The 21,383-nt window shown below is 40.6% G+C and overlaps 1 protein-coding gene across 4 annotated transcripts in view; it reads left to right on the top strand.

Annotated features, from left to right (window-relative positions):
* Positions 1–20,714, top strand: part of grk4 (G protein-coupled receptor kinase 4) — a 43,381-nt gene extending 22,667 nt beyond the window's left edge. For 3 of the 4 annotated variants that reach the window (XM_040146946.1, XM_040146944.1, XM_040146947.1), the window contains 12 exons: positions 820–920; positions 7,549–7,641; positions 8,257–8,320; positions 8,656–8,796; positions 12,670–12,860; positions 14,614–14,651; positions 15,242–15,331; positions 15,618–15,826; positions 17,844–17,981; positions 18,806–18,943; positions 19,347–19,478; positions 20,632–20,714. In XM_040146946.1, coding sequence (XP_040002880.1) covers positions 820–920; positions 7,549–7,641; positions 8,257–8,320; positions 8,656–8,796; positions 12,670–12,860; positions 14,614–14,651; positions 15,242–15,331; positions 15,618–15,826; positions 17,844–17,981; positions 18,806–18,943; positions 19,347–19,478; positions 20,632–20,688 — 1,392 coding nt within the window. In that variant the 3' untranslated portion in view covers positions 20,689–20,714. Of the gene's footprint in view, positions 1–819; positions 921–7,548; positions 7,642–8,256; positions 8,321–8,655; positions 8,797–12,669; positions 12,861–14,613; positions 14,652–15,241; positions 15,332–15,617; positions 15,827–17,843; positions 17,982–18,805; positions 18,944–19,346; positions 19,525–20,631 lie in introns of all 4 variants that reach the window. The other variant, XM_040146945.1, reaches the window with a different exon arrangement.
* Positions 20,715–21,383: the final 669 nt, after the last annotated feature.

A 21,383-nucleotide genomic window follows, 5' to 3' on the forward strand; every position in this document is an offset into this window, starting at 1 on the left:
AAGAAAATATTTCTATATTAGTCTAAGATAATTTTTGCTCATGTTTGCAAAAGTATATCTTAAATCTTCCAGTTGTTCTCTTTAAACTGCATGATTTTATTAAGTACAATAAAACTTTTTTTTAAATGTATTTAAAACTGTAATTTTGAAACAGTTCTCTGCTGGTTTATTGCTTAACATTACATTTACATTTTTTTTTACTGCTTAAACACATATTTGCCGTTGATGTGTCATGTATGATATGCTGGGGACTTAGCACTGGGGACTTGTGTTGGTTAATGAGCATAAGTGGTCAAGGCTCATCTGGACTTCATTTGTCATAGAAATGATGATGCATAGTTAGAAATACAGTAAAGGACAGAGGAGGAAATGAGTTGGTTTAATTGGTTTGGTTTAGCTTTTGAATGTATAAATGTGTCACATATATATACTGTATATCACTCCCTCTTGTGGTATCCTTTGTTGTGCTCTCACCATAACCACCCTGAGACCTTTGGTTTTAAGCTTGGTGCATGTTGGTCCACAAAAGAGTTGACATTGTTCATACTACCCTAAATGAACTGGACCAAACTTGCAAATGAATCAAAGTTTCGTTTAAAACCAAACCAAAAGTGTTTAAGTGTGACCACAGGCTTGATGCTGCTCTACTAGCGACACAGCCCGTGTTCACAAACTGAAAGGGACAAGCAGACTGATAACGTTTTGATCTCTTTTCTTAGCCTTGACAGTCTGCGCCATATTAAAACAACATCTCACTTTGTTTCTGTTCCTCTGTTTGTCTGCCTCACTCTCTGTGTCTGTGTCTCTTTAACCCTCAAGTCGGCAGCCCATCTTCCAGACATACCCCAGGATGTAGTTGCTGGGTGCCGGGAGAGGCTGGAGCAGAGTCCGTGTAAGGAGCTCTTCAATGACTGCAACAAGTAAGCCTCTATCTTCCCCGCACATCTGCAATAGCGGGTCATTTTTATACTCTCCTATACTATGAACTGACCTGCATCTCTTGGTTGAGACCAGCTGTCCTACACTCAGACTGTTAATGAGATGTTCGTTAGTTGGAAGCGTTTAGATTTAGTGTTTTTGTTTTTCTTTATGATTGAGTCTGCCTGTCAAAGTGCAGTGGCACCAACAGAAGCTTGTTCCTTCAGAAACCGTGTGTGTGTTTTTAGACTCTGTGGACCAGTGCGCCCTGTCACTAGTGATGATGAGGCAGCTGGCACCTGGAGTGCAGTAACACACACTCAAACACACACAAGACTTGCAAAAACACACGCACAGTGGAGGCGAATGAAAAAGAGCAGTGGGCAGAGAGAGCATCCGGATGCCTGGCATGAAAACAACAGCCACCTCAGTGTTCCCCGTATACAAACACACACACACACACGCGCGCACACGCACGCACGCGCACGCACACACACACACATAAATGCAGATTTACAAACACACTCACACACACACCCACCCACACACACACACACACACATAAATGCAGATTTACAAACACACTCACACACACACACACACACACACACACACACACACACACACACACACACACACACACACACACACACTCTTGCAGGTGTTTCTGCTTCCTGCTCTGAGAGCCAGGAGAAGCAAACAGACCGGGGATTATTACCCCCAAATGTACTTCTCATTGCACAGACACACACACATAGACAAACCTCAACGTAACTTTGTATTAACCCAATGATTTAACTCTTTCACAGTTAGTTTCTGTGTCCCAACGCCTCAGCTGAATGATATATTGTGACATGTATATCATGCTATAGTCTCACATTTACATTGATGATGTAATGATATCTATTTTAACTATGTCAGTACATTATATTTTCTCTTCCACATTTCCTTTCTTATGTTGGCTCACCTCTGGTGTGATGATGTGAGACAATAAAACAATAAATTTTGTTTACTGTCAAGCCCTACCCAGGAAACATTGCATCAAAACAGGAAGTTAAAACCTGGTTCAAAAGTCATTTTTAATAGACAAGAATACACCATTTAAGAAAAAAAAAAAAAAAGCTGTTCCTGGCCACAGGCTATTGAGTTTTTGTAACTCCCATTATCATTCTTTGTCTTACTAATTTTGGGGCATAATCATGATCTAAGTGTCAGTACCTATAATTTGGGGTCGTGGAGGATGCAAACGGGGATTATAATTATAATGTCGCTGTCAAGTCAGTCAGTTTGCTGTGAACTACAACCCAGGATGTGTCCTGTTGGTGTTTTTTTTTTTTCTTCTTTTTTTTTTTTTTTTAAACATAGCCAAAAGGGAAAACAACATTAAAAGTATGCCGAGTTAGCTATCACGAGTTTCTGCTTGTATTGTACTCATGGATGTACAGACAACTATCACTTAATTGTGCCGAAACTGAAGCAAAATTAAAAACGTGATGATTCTCAGACAAATTCTGGAGTTATGAGAAACGTCTCTTCTCCTTTAAGGAGATTTATACATGTTTATTTTAGATGTACATCTGAAATGATATCATTAGGAAGTGTTAGTCACAAGGAATCTAAAATTATGTGTATCATGACTGTGTGTTCAGAATTTGATTGAGGTACGATTTCTAGAAAGAGTACACATTTTGGACAAAACTGTGGATCACTCCTCACGCCTCACGCTTGACACGCTCACATGCACACAGTTTGAGAAACCTGACATACAACACATTTGACTTCCTTTCATTGAATTTATTTGTCCGGAACAAAACAATACTATAAGAGAGGAAATATATTCTAAATACATATATCACATCAGTACATAGGATGTACAGTTCAGTACAGTCCACCCCTCATCAAGTCAATAGGCTTCAAGAAACCCATGTTTCCTTAGTCCTGGCAAAAGCTGTATTTCTGCAAAGTCTCAACTTTAAGCCACACAGGCAGACGGATTTGGATTGGAAATGCTGCAACCAGCCTCTGATTCACTTGACATTCCCTGGGGAATACTGGAATCTGCGAGAGGGAACTCAGGAGAAGTGGGAATCATGGATGGGAAAACACTCAGTTATGTTCTCAGCCTGCACTCATGTTTTGGCAAAGACCAGGTGATTTTCATTGAGTGTGATGTTTTGTTCAGTTTTGTTCAGTTTATCTACAGTTTATTCACATATCCTAATTTTCTTGTTTGCTGGTGAGACTTGCTTGAGGGTTGGGAGGGTGACAAACAATGTAAGCAGTGCAGAGACACAGCACGGAGGTGTGTGTGTGTGTGTGTGTGTGCATATACAGTCCAAAAGTCTTAGCCTTGCTGTGTGTGTGTGTGTGTGTGTGTGTGTGTGTGTGTGTGTGTGTGTGTGTAAGTAAAAAAACAGCAAATGCACTGTTAGAGGAACGTTGCACTGAGTACGTTGGCTTGTGTTTGACTGAAGTTGGAAACATCAGTGGTTACGGTTAACATGAGCACAGCACACACAAATACACACACCTGTCCTCTAGCTTTGGTATCTCAGGTCATGGTCTGTTGGGTCAGTTTCTGCATGCTTCTCTACTTTAACACCTCTGTGTATTCAAAAGAGCACTGAGGAGGGAAGAGAAATGGCGTGACAGAGAGGAAGACCGCAGCATTATGACACATTAAGCTCCACACTTCGTTGATGTGGGAAGCACAGCATCTGCTCCATTCAAACGTCTTGACCGTATATAAAAAAAAAAAAAAAGCGGAGTGAGCGATGAAGTGATACGCCGGCAGAAAGCACAGCATGAGGGGCTGAATTGGAAAACCCACTGAGAGCGATGAAAAGAGAGCAAAAAGGAGCAATTGGGAAAAGTGAGGAGAAGTGGAAAGAGAGTGTTAAGGAGAGCGGGGGAAAACAGCAGAGTGTACAAACATAGAACAACACAGGCACGTGTTTGTTACTGAAAGCCTCGCAGCAGCAGCAGTTGATATGTTTTTGAATGGGATTCCTGTTCAAGTTCTGTCATCAATCCTTCCACTACCATTATTATTTATATTCCGTTGTGGAATTTTGATTTTCTTCATTTTTTTTTCTTTATTCCGATTCGTAATTCGGGCCCAGGGCTTGCTCGGTTTTTTTTTCTCAGAGGGAAAGCCTGTAGGAAAGCATGGTGCTACACGTGGAAATGTGACTTTTGGCAGAGCCACACACACACACACACACACATACACACACACACACATTAGCAGAGATGTATTAGCTCACTCATGGATTTTATTCTGCTGCAGTGGAACATACGGTTATGTCATACCAAGAGTAGAGCGTGGCCGTTCAGTACATGTGTATCATGATGTTCTGTGTATCTTAACAAAGGTCTCTCTGCGGATTTTTCTCCGCTTTTCTCTTCCTCTCCCATTCCCTTTGTGTAACAAAAGCCATATTGTAGCTTTGTTTATTTCTACTCCCAGTGGTGTCTGTCTGAGACTCGACTCCAAGCCAGGCACTGCTAGGCTCCTGCCTTTCTGGAGCCCCTTTCTTTAAGTGTCTGGGACCAGTTTCGTCTTCGAAGACTGAGTAAAGTTCATTGACCTGATAAATGAACATGGATGAGAGTCTGAGCTGAAAAAACTTAATTTGTTCAAGCAATGGTTTAATGAAAGAACTGAGAAAGAACTTAATATGAGGAAAATTGTATACTGTGCTTAGCATTATGTAATTACAACAAGGTTTTTTAATTGAGCTTCGACATACATGATTATAGTACAGGCTCCTTGGAGCTCAGGAGCAGCAAAGGAGAGACTTATAAAATCTGTTAGACACTTTACTACTTCTGTGAAGAATCGAGATCTCATCAGGATAGATGATGATGATGATGATGATGATAGACGCTCAGCCCATGTGCTGAGCAACCAGGTCCCATGATGACATAATTCAGTTTTCTTTTACACAGCAGAGGGTGCTCCCCTTGTGGAAACTCTACTCTCGAGCCTTTTTGCCAAGAACAGCCACCCCAGCGCTGTTGGTAACCGCAGGCAGCTTTCCTCATCCTCCTTAGTGATGAAGTAATATGGTCAAGGAAAATCTCCTGGCCAAATATGAGCATCTCTTCAGCATTTGGGTGGCAGAGGAGGGAACTTTGGTTTGTAACTTTGGTTTTTAGTCATGTGTTGGAGGCTGGCAGAAGAAATTGTGAACATTCTGGTCAGCAATAGAGAGAGCTGCACTGCTGCAATTTTTGTTTACTTGTTTTGTAACCACGGTGTTTTGGATCATAACACAGTATGCTGCGTCTCTACTAGGTACTTCTGTTAAATGTCTAATTAGTTGAATCACTTGCTTCTACTTTCAAAATACTATTTTATGTTGATTACAGAAACTTCCCAGTGGTTGGGATGGTCTTCATACCACAGGCTTGTTAATTGGCTAATACAAGTTCTGCTGGTGTTGCCTATAATAGTTTTAGAGCTCCACTAAGACTTTTTTTAAGCCAAATTTGTCACCTGCGTCGACTAATATCCATACAGACATATATTTTTCTTAGGAGTACAAATGCAGAGGTGCAAAGCTTTTCTGACAAGCCTGTCTTAAGGTACTTAGGTGGTACAAGTACTGGCCTGTGGCCTTTGGCTCAGTCTCTCTGCTGCTACATAAAGCAGATTCATGGACTTATTTAATCCTGCTTTCTTCATCTTCATGAAGTTGGCTGTGAGAGGTGGAATGCAGTCATTGTTTGTCAGTCATGATGGTGCTGGTAATGATTAGGATTTATGTCTTATGCTGGATATATGAAACTCTGCATTGAAAGCTTGTATTGGCGACTTCTTGTCCTAATTTAATATTTGTCAGTAAACATGTCAGTTTATCGCTCAGATGTGAATATGTTTTATGACCAGAACAGAAATGCACTGAATTGCATTTTCAATTTCCCATGCTATGAACAATAACTAAGTACAAGCTTAAAGGTGCCCTGCGGAGTTTTCTTTTAAACAATCAAAATTTGTTTACATTCAGTGTTTCTCACCAAAACACACTGTATGTGTCCTTGAGGACAAGCAAACAGGGTGAATGCATTTCCTTTCTTATAAAACATTTGCAAAACAGATTATTTAAAAAAAAAAATACTGTAAATCCTGCATTGTTTACATCCATGTTTGCTTGCCAGCAGGCTTCTTCTTCTCCAACTTTGTTTTGAGTGCTACTGCCACCAGCTGTCAATCAGCAGCATAGAATGAAACGGACGACCAGATGTAAATCGTGTGGGAACGATACAGACAAAACTGTGGGACCCAGTCGTAAAAACTTTGCTCCATAGCCATACTAGTGGTCACAAACTCCACAGGGTATTTTTGATTCAGTGGATTATATGAAATGTTGAAACTTTTAAGTAAAGGGGAAATTACACTTCATCTGTAAAATGAATATGCTATTGAATTGCCTTGGGGTTTTTTTTTATATTTCTTTCTTTTTTACAAGTTGGTAAATGGTGTGTTAAGTTTTTGCAGATTATATTAATGAAAGTTATATCAGCCATTTTTTATTGTCACTTTTTTTTTGTGGTGACTCACATTTGTCTTCACTTTTATCAGTCCCAATCTTTTTTTTACCCTAGCTCCTGGCTCCTCTCACGGCTTGAATATTTTAATCTGTCAACAACACTGACAGCAAGGACATTAGATTTTAAAGGCGCTGTAGAAACCACAACAGTTTTTCTGACCTGAATAATGTTTTTTATCACAAACCTTGAAGTAACTGTAAATGTGTCTCGCTACAGTTCAGTTCATGTCAGTCTGGTACAACAGTGTTAAAGAGGACATGGTGTTTTAAGTCAAACAACATATGTGGTCAAGTAGTAGTAGTTAAAAAGGACACTAATATGAGAGGCTGGCGGGGTCATGTCAAAGAGGTGTGTTCTAACAACTCTCAGTGGAGTGATGATTGACGTATGGTCATGAGACGGTGAGGCTGTGACTTTTCATAACCCCTCTCTTCCCCAAAGAATAAATTTTTTTTTCTTCTTTTTTAGTGTCGTCATGGCTCTTAAGGCAGCAGTTTGACTAAATTAATGTTTTTGGTTGCTAACGTCTGTTTATATGACATAATGGGACAGATTTATACCCACATTCACGTTGCAAGTAAGGTGAGATTAGATGTTCCGCTCAACCTCCTGCTCAGTAAAAACTGGTTTCCCCAAAATCCCCTGTTTCCTGGTTCAGTTGAGTGGAATGTCTCTGTTCAAAGGCATTTTTCATTTTTCATGGTGGCGTATCAACACTGAGTTTTTTTCCGTCTTTCCACTGAGAGTGGCTTTGAACCATAACACAGCTAGCAGTGCCTAAACACACACACAAACACACAGATATATATACAAACATGCACACATATGTGATTCGGGGAGTAGTCAGATGAAGAGGATGTGTTTTGTAGTTGTTGCAAAGGTTGAAAGGCCTTCTCTGGGGAACACAGGCCAGCTGTCTGTTTTTCTGTCTGTAAGATTTGGCAAGAAATCTTACATGCGCTTGTTTTTTTTTTTTTTTTTTTTAGGTTTTCTGGTGACATGTACATTGCAACGCCCTTATTAACTTGTTCTTAAAAATGATCACCACTCCCCTTTCTCCCTCCCTTCCTGCAGAATAGTTCGTGATTATCTGAGTGGCGCTCCATTTTCCTTCTACCAGGAGTCCATGTACTTCTCTCGCTTCCTGCAGTGGAAATGGTTGGAGAGGTGGGTAGTCAGTGCAGATTGCATACTTGGTAAAGCAAACATGTAAATCATTCCTCCTCCTTACAAAAAATGACAACTATGATCTTAGACACTTTGAATATTCACTGCACAGTTAGTATCCCTCATTCCCCTTTTTTTGTTTGCTATGGGAACACATTGTCCCCTTTAAACTTCCAGCACGTGTCCAAACAGATAATGAAGTCAATTAATAGTGAATATTTTTAAACAGTATTAACTGTATATTAATAAAAAGACAATAGAAATGTCTACAACAAACCAAAATTACTCAAAGGCACAAACAAGACAAACATTACAGTATATGGTACATACTGACCAGTAGCAGGAGCAGTGTTTGCATCAAAACCCAAAGGTGGTGCCGCCAATCAGTGTTTCTGTGTGACTGGTAAATAATTGATGATACTTTGCATAATGGCTGTGTCGAAACAGCAGTCATCAGGGTGGATTAATAATATATTAGAGCATTACTCTGTCTGCAACATCACATGGTCTGCGAGAATGACATAACCGATCAGTTATTCTATGTCTCCTTATTTTGTCTTTCTCTTTATTTTTTCTCTCTTTCTCTCTTTCTCATTCCCCAATCCATCCCTGCAGGCAACCAGTAACCAAAAATACCTTCAGACATTACAGAGTACTAGGAAAAGGTGGATTTGGTGAGGTAAGTGTCGCAGCAATCAAGAAATAAAGTTGGAATAACTGTGAGGGTTTACCATGGTGTTGTGGTTATTAAAGTTTTTATGACAGATGAACCAACATTATATTCCTTTACACATTAAGTCTGGAAATTAGATGTGAATGTTAATGGTTAAAGTTGCTACAAGTAACCTTTAACACTTAGTTAATGCAGTGCTGTTTATGTCTCCGCTCCAGTGATGTTAGGTGGAGTAATCTGTGGTGTGACATATTAACTTCCATTAGTTAGCCTACAGCTTTAAAGGGTGTTTTTCATGTGTAAGAATGTGTGATCATGTTTCCTCGTTGCTTGTTTTCCAGGTTTGTGCCTGCCAAGTACGTGCCACCGGTAAGATGTACGCCTGTAAAAAGCTGGAAAAGAAACGAGTGAAGAAAAGAAAAGGTGAAGCAATGGCACTAAACGAAAAACGCATTTTAGAAAAAGTTAACAGTAGTTTTGTAGTAAGTACTACCTTTTTCTTATTCAACCTTTCATCAGAATTGTACCTGTTTTCTGTGTCTGTGTGTGAGTGTTTGAGCGTGCGTACGTACTGTCTGTGAGAGCATTGTTTGTTATGGCTCCAGGATCCTGCAAATGAAATTGAATGGTGTGTTTGCAAAGGCTGTCGATCTGCTTTTAAAGACAGTTGCTGCGACTCGAGCTCTGTTTGCTTAATGACGTCCAAGCCAGCTGGAGAAGCCTGTGAGTTGCAGTGGAAAGAGACATGATAGGATAAAACCACAAAAAGGGGGGGGTAGTCACATGACATTGTTGAGCAGATGCAGGTGTACAACAGGATGGTCAGCAAGGCTGGTCAAAAACTTTGACATGTTCATCTGACCAGCTTGCATGCACTGAAGCAATCGAAGCCAAATCTTATATTTTATTTCTGTAACAAACTTGCTATTTTGCAAACATGCCACATTTGATTTTATTTGGAGTTTACTGACAGCCTTGAATCACCTTTGAATGCATTCTTAAATTTGATATGTTTTGCTACCATACCATTTCCGATACAGAGGTTTTTAAATATCAGATATACAGATCAATAGTTATATGTTTGTGTCCTTTTTGACAGGTGCGTAGATTGTCAGGAAAAATAACACACACACACACCTCTACACCTACTTTGGTCCCATACTTTTTAACTGTCTGATTTTAACTTTCTGCTATATACTGAATTCACTACAGGATGGATTACTTTTTAAATTTTAAATTTTATTATCACTCACTTTATTGTCACAGAATCAGCTCAAAACTAAACCAATGGTAAAGATAACTACTCTAAAATAAGGTATTAATCCTATTTGTGCTGACCCTCTGCTCCTCCTCGTCATCCAACCAAACTAAACAACTGGAACAACGGTCATTACAGTTGGTGAACTGTTAAAAAACTACATGGTATTTGGGTTGTAATACAACCAAAAGCAGGGAGAGGCCTGTGGGGGCCTGGGTGCATGTCTTGTCTCAAACATGTTAATGAATTTTTGATGAAAATTTCAGCCACAAATAACATCTCCTAGTAGAGCAGCTAAATGTATAAGAAGGTAGCACAGTGTCCTGCCCTGTGCATGTGTGCCAGCCAAAAAAAAAGAAGAAAAAGAAAAATCATTACCCTGCCACCGTAACACCATGCCTCACGCTCTTAATGGTGCCGTTGCTCTTGGCTGAATTTCCCATGGAGCATTTCTATAAATTGAGACATAGTCATAAGCGGTGATTTTTGGCTGGTGCTTTAATGCCAAGCTTGAGCGCTTTTTAGGGAGTCACCTAGCTTTTCATTTCTTCCATGCTCCTCCAAAGCACTGAGGGGCGGGAATTTGCAGCTGACTGTCCATTAACATGTATAATGATACATTGCAGGAACAGTTTGCGACCTAAATGGGAGATATCAATGTTTATGTTTATGGGCCATTTATTAAATGTAAGGTTTTGTTAACTGGTATTCTGTCAAAAAACACAACAAATAGGTAGCAAGAGTTGCCATTTTTCAGTTAACACATTTTACAACATGAAACATCTTCACTCCTTTTACCTCTCACTGTGTATACCTTTTGTAACAGTACACATTTTCCTGATGTATTTCTCTGTTTGAATATGCTTGTAATTTTATCCTCTTTAACTGCACGTGTTCACATCAGGACTCAAACGCAATTGGAAAACTAGTGATGTGTGCTTCTCTTTCCATTTCGTGCAAACTCTATGCACAAAACCATCTCAGGTGGTCAGGCAGGAAAGGAAAACTTAGCTTTGGCTCAGTGTTCTAGTTCTTAAAAAAAAAAAAAAATTATTGTTCCAAATACAAGAAAATTACAGCAAGTGTTCGTTTAGCATTCTTGGAACATGTTGAGGAGCAACTGGAAGGGTTATTTCTGGTCTGTGGGCCTGTGTGCAGTGTGTACTTTGAACATTTCTACATACTGTAGAACACAGTGTGACTGTTTAACTGTACAGAACTGTCATATTGATCTGTAGTACAGTAACCTGGACTGTACCAGAGCAAAGAAGAGCCTCCAAGCCTCTCTGTGATCTCCATTTGAAGCTAATGGTTGTGTTTGAGTTGTACTATGTGTTGGATTAGTCGGTTTCTGATGCAGCGCGAGCTATGCTGCGCATCCTTGTTTTGAGTGAGTCATGGCAGAAACAAGTGTATGGGCATGCATGCACACACACACACACACAAACACACACACACACACACACACACACGCAGAGGCTGGAGTGGGCTTGTTACAGAACTCAGACTTGCAGCTCTTGTCACCTGGGATTGGCACATGATTCTGTGTGTGTGTGTGTCTGCGTTCGTTCGTTCGTTCGTTCTCTGTGCTGCAGGCAGAACTGATGACTCTTCATGTGCCTCTCTACCTACGAGAGCAGCTCTGTTGCCTAGCAACACTGACCAAACAGCAGTAGCAAGGAGAAGAGTCAAGTGCTCTCTCAAACCCCTCATTTCTCTCTCTCGCGCTATTCTTCTTTACCTTTTTTTTGATTAGTGCATACTATTAGTCAATACATACTGTTAGCCTACTGTTTGGTTTTAACCAGTAACCCATCCACATATTCGGTGTGTGGGTGTGTATATGTGTATGTGAGACACAGGGCAGGGTCACGCTGCTCTAAAGTCTCCAGCAGGGGAGAGAGAGGCAGAGCTACCTCGCTCTGATGCAGAATCGGCTGGCTATCATGAAATTTGTGGAAACTGGTGCTAGTATGTTAAAACTGTTAAAGAATGGAAACAAGTCAGCTATATGATTCAATGTTGACGTATATGACTTATTTAAATGTGATTTAAATGTCTGATCAGAGAACAAGTGAACAGGACCAATGTTTGTAACTGTCCTGTCCATTACCTGAGAAGATTAAACTCTAGAGGGGGCAAATGCGGATGTTATGATGTTATGATTCACCTCCTCTGAGAGTAAAGTCATTTCCAGTATGCTGATTGCCTTGGGTTCTCTTAATTTTTATGATTTTATTGCATTAGCACAGATGTCAGGCCTTAGTGGAAATTTGATCGTTCAAATCGTTCAACACTTTGAGCCTTTTTATACTATGGAGAGGCTTTTGGATATCTTTGTATAGTGTTTTATACATTTTAAAGAAAAACCTCATCCAATCCCAGTATGTTTTGTGGTGCCAAGTTCAATATATTTGTCCCTTGCTAATGAATAAACAGGATTTTTAGAAGCGTGCATAAGACTATTTGATTTGGCTTGTAGTGGATACTTGTGTCTTTGTTTAGGTACAGTATATCTATATATATATACACATGTATATGTGTGTGGCCCATAAGAATTTTCCCATCTCTTCTTGTGGTCCGTCTCTGACTACATACTCTGTAGCAGATGGGATTCCTCCTGATGGCAGCAACATCCTGCTTGTACACAACGGCACATGCACACACACTATACCCTGCGTGTCACTGAACCACAGCGGAGAGAGGAAGTGGGAGGGAAGGGAAGGGGGAAGCTGGTGGGAATGAAAGGAGAAAAGAGAGATAGATGGTGGGATTAGAGGGAAAGGATGTGAAGCAATAGATTAAGGAGTGGAGAGGAAGCTTCTGGTTTTCCATATTTGTGATATATCTTTTTGTTTCTCTTTGTGCACATACTTGAGATTGTGATGTGGGATAATGGATGATTATTTGGAGCATTAAACAAACCAAATGAAACAATCATTCTCTTCTAGTCACCCTGTCTCTTACCACTGCTCTTCCCTCTTCCTCCTCCTCCCCACTCTCTCTCCTCTTGCCCTCTTCTTGACCGACTTCTTTCTTCTTGACTGGTCCCTCACCTCCCTTGTTACCACCTCCCCAAATTTGCCTCCCTCTCCAGGTTAGTCTAGCATATGCCTATGAGACCAAGGATGCGCTGTGCCTGGTGTTGACCATAATGAATGGCGGTGACTTAAAGTTTCACATCTATAACATGGGCAACTCGGGCTTCGACGAGCAGAGGGCCATCTTCTACGCTGCTGAGATCTGCTGTGGCCTTGAGGACCTGCACCGTGAGAGGATAGTCTACAGGTCAGGTCACGTGGGGGTCAGGAAACAGTTTGGGACAGGTGTAGATGGGGAATCAAGTCAGAAAATACAACTAAGAGATTTTTTTTCATGATAGTATTTCAGTTTAGAAGATTAGAAGATACCGTAGGCTTTACTGTCTCAAATAAGCATGAAGCATAGAAGCTTTAGGAAGATTTTCAGGGGTATTTGGAGGATGTTTGTCTCTGAGGACTAATGCTGTGAGGTTTACAGTCCTCCCAGAACCACATTATGTAAGCTTGTTTTTGTACAAGAGAATGTGCCTACAACTGTCTAAATGTCCTGGCATTTAAAGGGACACTCCACCAATTTTACACACAAAGTTCAGTTTACTTGTCACAAGGAGTACTAATCAGCCTCTGGAAAGAGCTGTATAAATTCTTTTGTGGCTGTAAGAGAGCTTTCTTAAGTCTGCATCTAAGTTTTTACCAGGCAGTTAGGGTCAGATTAAAAGATCCAGTTACATCATGGAAAATGTAGGATCTGAGATTTTGAAGCTTGACCCATACTAAGGACCAAAGGTCAGGATACTTCCACTGGAAGTACAGTAGTAAATTGGACTATCTCTGTAACCCAGAGACCTAATTTAGGTCTTTGGGTAAAGGGATAACAAAAAAAATAGGAATAATAATAATAATTTAAAAAAAAAAAAAAAGGTCTGAAACAAACCATAAACTATGTCCAGCTCTGTGTCCCTGTGCTGGCGTTAGTTGGGACAGTGCAAATACAAAGTGCTGGATGATGAAGTGAGACTGGATTAATGGTACACTGATTTCACTGAGGTGTAATGCACCTGTCACACTCAGTAGAGCCTTAGATTAATGCTAACATAAACACTGATGTTCCTTGAAGACGCATGCACCCACATACACGAGGCCCACATTGTCACATAAACACACACAGTGTTCCTTGATCTCTGCATGTGTTACAGTAAACTTCAAAGTTGGCATTGTGGTTAAGGTTGGCATTAGTTAAGTGTCGCAGTTTTCATAGAAATTGTAATACAATTAATAACTAGAAGGGCACTCAGAGAGTGCAGACCCCTGCTAAGGCCAATGTCAAACAAACATACACCAGACTTCAGACCAAAAAAAATTGAATTCAGAGTAAATGATCCAGATCTTCCCCAAAATTGAATGGGTTCTTTACTGGCCCATTTCCCAGCCCTCCGCCAAGTTTGGTGCAAACTGGCTCAGTAGTTTATGCGTAATCCTGCTGACAAATAAACAAACCAACAAAAAAAAACACCGGTGAAAACATAACGTCCTTGGCGGAGGTGACAAACATTTGGTATCTAGCACTTTTCAGAAAGTTAGATAGAACAATTAAAAGAGGATTCAGATGAAGTGACAATGTGGCGTGATCATTAAAAATGGGAAGGAAAAGGCCTTAACATATGAATGAGTGTTGAGAAGGGTTTAATAAGAAGACAGTGACTTTACAAGTCTGAAATCCTCAATCAGGAGGTTCTATTGCAACAGTGTTCAAAGCATAAATATAGCTCAGGACAAGACAATGGATGATAACAAATAAAGCAAAAAAAGATGTGCAGATAAGACATTTATTAATTCATATGAAAGACTGTAGAAGCTCAAGAAGAGAAAGCATACAATGAAATGCCAATAAAATGACAAGTTAATAAAGAATACAAATTTTTATCCAGGATTTTATGGTTATATCCTAAACAAGCACAATATCAGAGTTATGACTCTGTAATATGTTCTTTTTTTGGCAGGGATTTGAAACCTGAAAACATCCTTCTGGATGATCGTGGTATGTCCCAATTCTTTTTTTCTTCTTGTTCAGTTCAGACCAAAGTGAACCAATATGTAGGCACACTTCTTGGCCAGAGAATGTTATTTGGTTTCCACTGTTTATTGGATGTAACTCATAGCTCACAATGTCCAAAATAAATGAACAGTTTGTAAGTAGTCCACTTTATACTGTGCAATCACAGCAGCAGAGTGTTGCCCCATCTATCACAGACTGAAAAGTCATCTCTTCAAGTTCTTCACATCATGCTCTCTCCTCTGAGTCATACTCCTGTGTCATCTATTCTCTGTAACATGGCCTTATCTTGAAATACAGGAATCTCCCCCACGTCTCGCTTTAGATCTTACTTTTCTTATTCTCTCGCTGTACCACTTTCTTTCATAAAAAAAATAATTTCAGTGTAACATGACTTTTGTCAGGGCACTTTAGCTTTGTTCTCTGCACTACTTGTTACTGGTTTCTCATAACTCTGGATTTCTATGAAATTAAATTTATTCCTCTGTAAGTCCATAAAACAGTGTAAATTATTATCAAAATATGTACATTCTACACCATCATAGTTGGGTAATTAATCTGTCGTTCTTGCTTAGGACACATCCGAATTTCAGACCTGGGTCTTGCTGTTCAAATTCCTGAAGGAGAGACGATACGAGGGAGAGTTGGGACTGTTGGATACATGGGTAAGATTTTGAAATTTAAAAAAAAACAAAGAAGAAAAAAAAAAAGAGCTAAAAGTCGAAAACAAGCTCCAGCACTTATGGTCGCTTTATTACAAGCAAAGTTTTGGTCAAACAACCCTCCGATACCCTACTCTACCTCCTTTTTAAGTCAAACTTTTCATCCTTCTTACCACAATACGCTGCAGCCATTCCTTTGCTCCCTCTGTACACATCTTAACATTTTTGCCCCTTTTTTGTGACATTTATTAACTCTCTGATCGAGTCTTAAATCTGCTTCCTCCCCCAGCTCCCGAGGTGATCCAGAACGAGAGCTACACCTTCAGCCCAGACTGGTGGGGGCTTGGCTGCCTGATCTTTGAGATGATCCAGGGCCAGTCGCCCTTCCGCAAGCGCAAGGAGCGTGTCAAGCGGGAGGAGGTGGACAGACGAGTGCGTGAGGACCAGGAGGAATACTCTGATAAGTTCTCAGAGGAGGCGAAGGACATCTGCAGACAGGTGAGAGTGAAGGGATGGAGGTGACTGATTGTGGGATTAGGACACAGGTGGGGAGAAAGACAAAGGGAGGAGAGCACATTAAGAACATTCTTTGAGGCTAGAGACAATTGAGGATAGGGAGGGATGTGGCTGAAGGGCTGTCGGACTGAATAGAGAAAAGAAGTCAGACCACCTGGTCAGATTTCAGTTCTGTAAGCATGAAACTCCCAAGTTCATGTCTTCATGCACAGTGAGAAGTTAGAAACAATGCTCTTTGACTGAATGCAGACATATTTTTGATAAGTCTATACACAAGTAGTTTACTTGCTGAAACACATTCGTAAATGCTGATTTGAATGAATGAGTTATGTTGCATTATGTTGTACAAAAGCTGCCTATAAGTCTAGCTGTTATTAGGTCAATGAAGACCTTATTTGCATCACATATCATGATACCTTTAGACAAGAACCATCCATCCGGTTTTTTCCACACCCACATATCCTGTTCAGGGCTGTGAGGAGTACAGGCACTAGTTATCTCCTAGCTTAATAGTGTTTCCACTCAAGTACTCGCTAAGTGTCCACTCAAGGACACTACCTACTAAGAAAGTTGTTTTTTTACTACACCCCATTCCTAAACAAATTGAGTTTAAACCTGTATACAAGATTTTTTGGCCACCTGAGGACAATCGAACAAGCTATAAGCCCAACACTGACATATAATCACCTTTTAAATTACAATGGTAAACAGTTGCCTATTTGCACATCCAGCAGACACACAGCAACATTAGCATTTATTTGGAGTCGTGTTTACAGTCACCTGATGAATAGAAAGTCCAATATTCACCGTCCTTAAGTTCCACTATGGTCACCGGCTGGTTGCTAACTTTGTTTTGCCTGTCTACTTTTTGATGCTGAGCAGTTAAATTAAAGTGGGTTTATTGGGCCTTTTTTTTGCTGAAAACAGCTTCCTGCTGCTGCTGGAAACAAGGTTGATGACATTTGTAAATTTTTGCCGTAAAATCAAAACAGTGAACTGAAAGAGGCTAAAATTAAGAAGTTTATTATAACTTAGCTCATCTCTCTTTCAACCCCTCTGACCTCCACAATGTCTGCTCTGCCTCTGAGCAGGCAGGGACGTTTATTTGTGTGACGCGGTGGAACATTCTGACCCGAGGTTCAGCACAGTCAAAGACTCCCCAGGGAGAGGAGAAAGGGGGGGGGGGGGGGGTTTCTGCAAGAACGGGAGAGAGATAATAGGGAAGGAGACAGAATGTTTTGGGGGGCCGGCGTCTGCCATGCTAGAGGGATGGATATTACCACAGCCCAAAATAGACAAGTGATCTGAGTTGTCAAGAGCAGAAAGTGAGAGAGAGGGAGTCGTGTTTTAACCCTGGTGTGAATTGGGCAAGAACTGCCCAAGGACAAGAGAAATAAAGGGGAAATTGAGAGATGTGGTGAAAAAGTGAAATTGTTGATTGTGAAAGCCATCAGCTTTTTGGTGACAAAAGGGCCAGTGAGAGCGTCTCCTAGTAGCCAAACCACTAAACAACACTCATCCACTTCATAAGCCTGCTGCACCGTAGGTGGAGGGGTGGTCATCTTATCCAAAAGCTCTCATACAGACTCTCTCTAATAGTATCCATGATGCTGTTGCATTAGCCCCTAAGTGTATGGATTTGTATTGGTCATTATTAGTTTATTTAGGGACTGATCAACAAAGTCAACAGGATTGCATGCAAACTATGTACATGTGTGTGTGTGTTTTGTATACATTGGTATAAATTGGAGAGTTTTGTCATAAAACTGTCAGATGTTACCCAACATCACAAGAACCCCCTCCCCTTCTTTTTGTGTGATTTATTGATGGAAAAAAAAGGCTTAAATAGAGGTTTGGGTTTTTTTTTTTTTTTGGTAATTTGAAACATGTTAAGCTATAATTTATCTGCCCGAGCCATTTGGGATAAAACATGCATATTAAGAGAATCGCAGTGTTTCAGTCCCCTTTCCCTCTTCCTCTTCCTCCTGCTGTGCGTCAGCTCCTGGCCAAGGACCCCAAGGAACGGCTTGGTTGTCAAGGTTGCGGGGCCATAGAGGTCAAGCAACACCCCATCTTCAGAAACATCAACTTCAAACGGCTGGAGGCCAACATTCTAGACCCTCCCTTCAGCCCCGATGTAAGAACTGCACAAACACAAACTCGCAGTGCGCACAGTACATACAGGCTCGATTCACAGCTTGGAGCCCGAAACCTCGGCGAGCTGCAAATCAGCATACAGGAAATACCATTGTCACATGTAAACAAACACTTCCAGTATAAGCTAGTTATCATGGTAGCCAGAGGGGGTAGCGAGAAGCAGACATGTGATTCAAGTGTGTATGGAATCCCAAACTGGCTGATAATATGGAAAACATGCTTTCTGTAGCAATTAAAGCAGAGTTTTCCTTTTTTATGGCAGTCATCACTAATACCTCCAAGGGAGCTTTTTAATGATGAACAGCATGGCTGTGGTCATACTAGGAATCTCAGGTATGAATATGTATAACCATGGGGTGTACTCCATTAGCCCTACCTTATGTGGATAAATGTAGTTTAACCAAATTTATATAAAGCACTTCTTTTGTGCTGCTCTTGTAGACTTTTGTCTGGGATAACAAGGCTGTTCATAGAGCGAAGCGTTACTTTTCATTTTCAGTGTCATAAATAGAACGCGTGAGGGAAAGTGACTGGCCTGAGAGGTTAAATCAATAGTTGAAAGTAGATAGTGTTATCTGCGTTTCTATTTAGGGTTATTCAGGTCAGTAGGGCCAAGCTGAGGTAAACAGAGCAACAAAGGGTCCTCAGGTGTGCAAAGATTTCCATGTAAAGATCCATGTGATTTGAAGTATTTCAGGTTTAGTATTTCCCCGTCATTCAAAATTATTATACTTTTAAAAGTTGTTCTAACTCTTTTCGTCTGTGTTCTCTTTCTCCCCCGCTTTCTCATTCTCTTTCTCTCAGCCCCGGGCCGTGTACTGTAAAGACGTCCTGGACATCGAGCAGTTCTCCACTGTCAAAGGCGTGAACCTTGACCCCACAGACGATGACTTCTACCACAAGTTTGTCACAGGCAGTGTCTCCATCCCGTGGCAGAACGAGGTACTGCACACTCGGGCCACTGAGATGATGTCATCGCTCAGTCCCACAGCAGACAGAATAACGCAGTACAGCACTGGTGGTGACATAGGAATACCTGCATCAATGTAGAGTGCCCTCCTGTAAGAGAAATGTAGAAGCATAAATTGATGTTAATGGTCGCTAATGTGAATATGCAGTTGCCTATGAATGAGTCAAGTTACTGAATATGAATTAGACGGGGTTTGGACATGTTCATTTACATCCTACATGTTCAAATCAGATGGATACTGAAAAGGCTGCCTGCAGAGAGGGTTGTGTTATAAACAAATGATACCCGCCTGACTCTAACCCCCGTCTTTTGCAGAATCATACTCCTAAAGTGAAAAATATCGGGTCAGATAACTCGACCTCTCGTCCTTTGCAGATGATTGAGATGGAGTGCTTTAAAGAAATCAACGTCTACGAGACAGACGGGACGCTGTGCCCAGACCTGGACGTGAACCGGCCTAACCCTCCACCAAAGAGAGGCTTCTTCTACCGCCTGTTCAGAAGAGAGGCAAGTGCTAGTGCTCCGGCAACTGTTCGAGGGGGTGGGGGCTAAGGTACTTCCTCTCTTCCTTCTTTCCTCTCTTTTTTTTCCCAGGCCTTGTCCAAACTCAACACGTGAAAAGATTACTCCTGAACCTCTGTGAAATTTGAACGTTAAATAGTTCTTTTCATCTAATTTGTGTTGGTTAGAATAAGGCCTCCCTTTCTCTTTTTCTGAAATGGAAATTTCCATTCCACTGGTAATCCCTTCACATATTCTTTCCTGTATTTGTCGTGGTACAGTGGTGATAATATGATTCTAACACCCTTTATTGGTTGCAGGAGCGTCTCAACTAACAGGATCTTTGTTACTGAGAATCTTCATGATGCTCTGTACTTCCCTTGAACTTAAGGGTGTAATCTCCAATGGGGAGAGGGGGAACATAACCCCTCACTTTTCAAAATCCTATTTTCTGTCCCCTGCATTGATACAGTTACAGTTTGATTTGATCTATCTCTTACTGTCCAGCTGCCAAAATCCAGATGAATTGTGAGTTGATAAAATGTCAGTATGCTCATCTGAGTCACCTTTATTTACTGTGTACTCACAGCAATAAGCTTTACCAGCAGCTATTTTTAAGGACATTTTTGGCCCTGTGTGTTGCCTCTCAGGCGATATATACAGTACAGCCTCCCTCACTGGTGGAGGTTGTTTTCAGGTAAAAAAAAAAAAAAAAAAATTAACATCAATCAAAGATAAGGCAGATCTTTATAGGAAAGACATAAATACAACATTCTCAGGTCTCTATCAAGAAAACTACACATCATTTTCAGTAGGGCTAGTATATTAACAGATTTAAACCGATAAACAGATTTTTTTTTATTTTTAAATTTAATAATCCTTATATTATGGAATGCGCAATAACCAGTTTAATCATCATTTGGTATTTGCTACCAAACCTATGCCCTTGTTATCATCGAATGTCTTTTGTTATCTTCTCACTTGCTCACAGTCAGGTGTTTGGCTGCTGGACACCAGCTCGAAGCTAAAGAAACACTTGTCATGTGGTTATGTCATGGTTGGCGTTTCTGGAGTGTGACTTCATCTTGCACATGGGAGATGGTGATGTGGTGGAAGTTGCTAATCTTAGTGATATATCCTCACTTTTGGTTCTTCCCAGGTCTGTTTTAAGAGCGGTTACAGTGACGACGAGACCGAAGAGCCCTCGCGACTTTAAACCACTCCCTCCACCTGCCCCCCCCCCTTCGCCGCTGATTTTCACCACAAACTCCAACCGAGCGCAAATCTTAGGAACTCAGTGAATGTTGATCTGTATTTATGAGCTGTATTAAAAGTGTATTATAATTAAAGAAAAAAGTATGAGTTTAAAGATTTTGTACATTTGTACTTGAATTTATGTCTAGATGTATATTTTCACTAAAGGTTGTATTGTACAAAAAGCCATAAAAGTACCACTTGAATGCATACATTACATTTTTATTTCCTTTTAACTTTCTTTTGGAATGAGTATGGATAATGTGTATTGGGGAGTTTTTTTTTTTTTTTTAAGAAGCACAGTACCAGTAGTCTTTTTATTTTTCTCAATGTAGCATAAGGCGTTTTTGTTTTTATATGTGCTGTAAGTTTGTCATTGATTTGGCCAACGTGACGTGTTGTTAGCACATCAGATCCACCCCGTCCCAAACTAACCTCTAGCCTCTGTACCCCTCAAGGCTCAGGTAGAGCTGAATGAAGGGCGTAGATCCAAATGAATCCAGTCTACCATTGCTATGTTGATGCCATGCTGCTTAATCCTTCCCATATTTGTCCCAGCTCTCTACCTGGCCCTGTGATTTTAGTTTGGAAGTCCAAGATCTTGATAATCCATGTCCTTCCCTCTGTTTAGTTAGTTAGGTTGCAGTGGAATGGATG

The sequence above is a fragment of the Xiphias gladius genome, chromosome 15 (assembly GCF_016859285.1).
Source record: "Xiphias gladius isolate SHS-SW01 ecotype Sanya breed wild chromosome 15, ASM1685928v1, whole genome shotgun sequence".
Lineage (NCBI taxonomy): Eukaryota > Metazoa > Chordata > Actinopteri > Istiophoriformes > Xiphiidae > Xiphias > Xiphias gladius.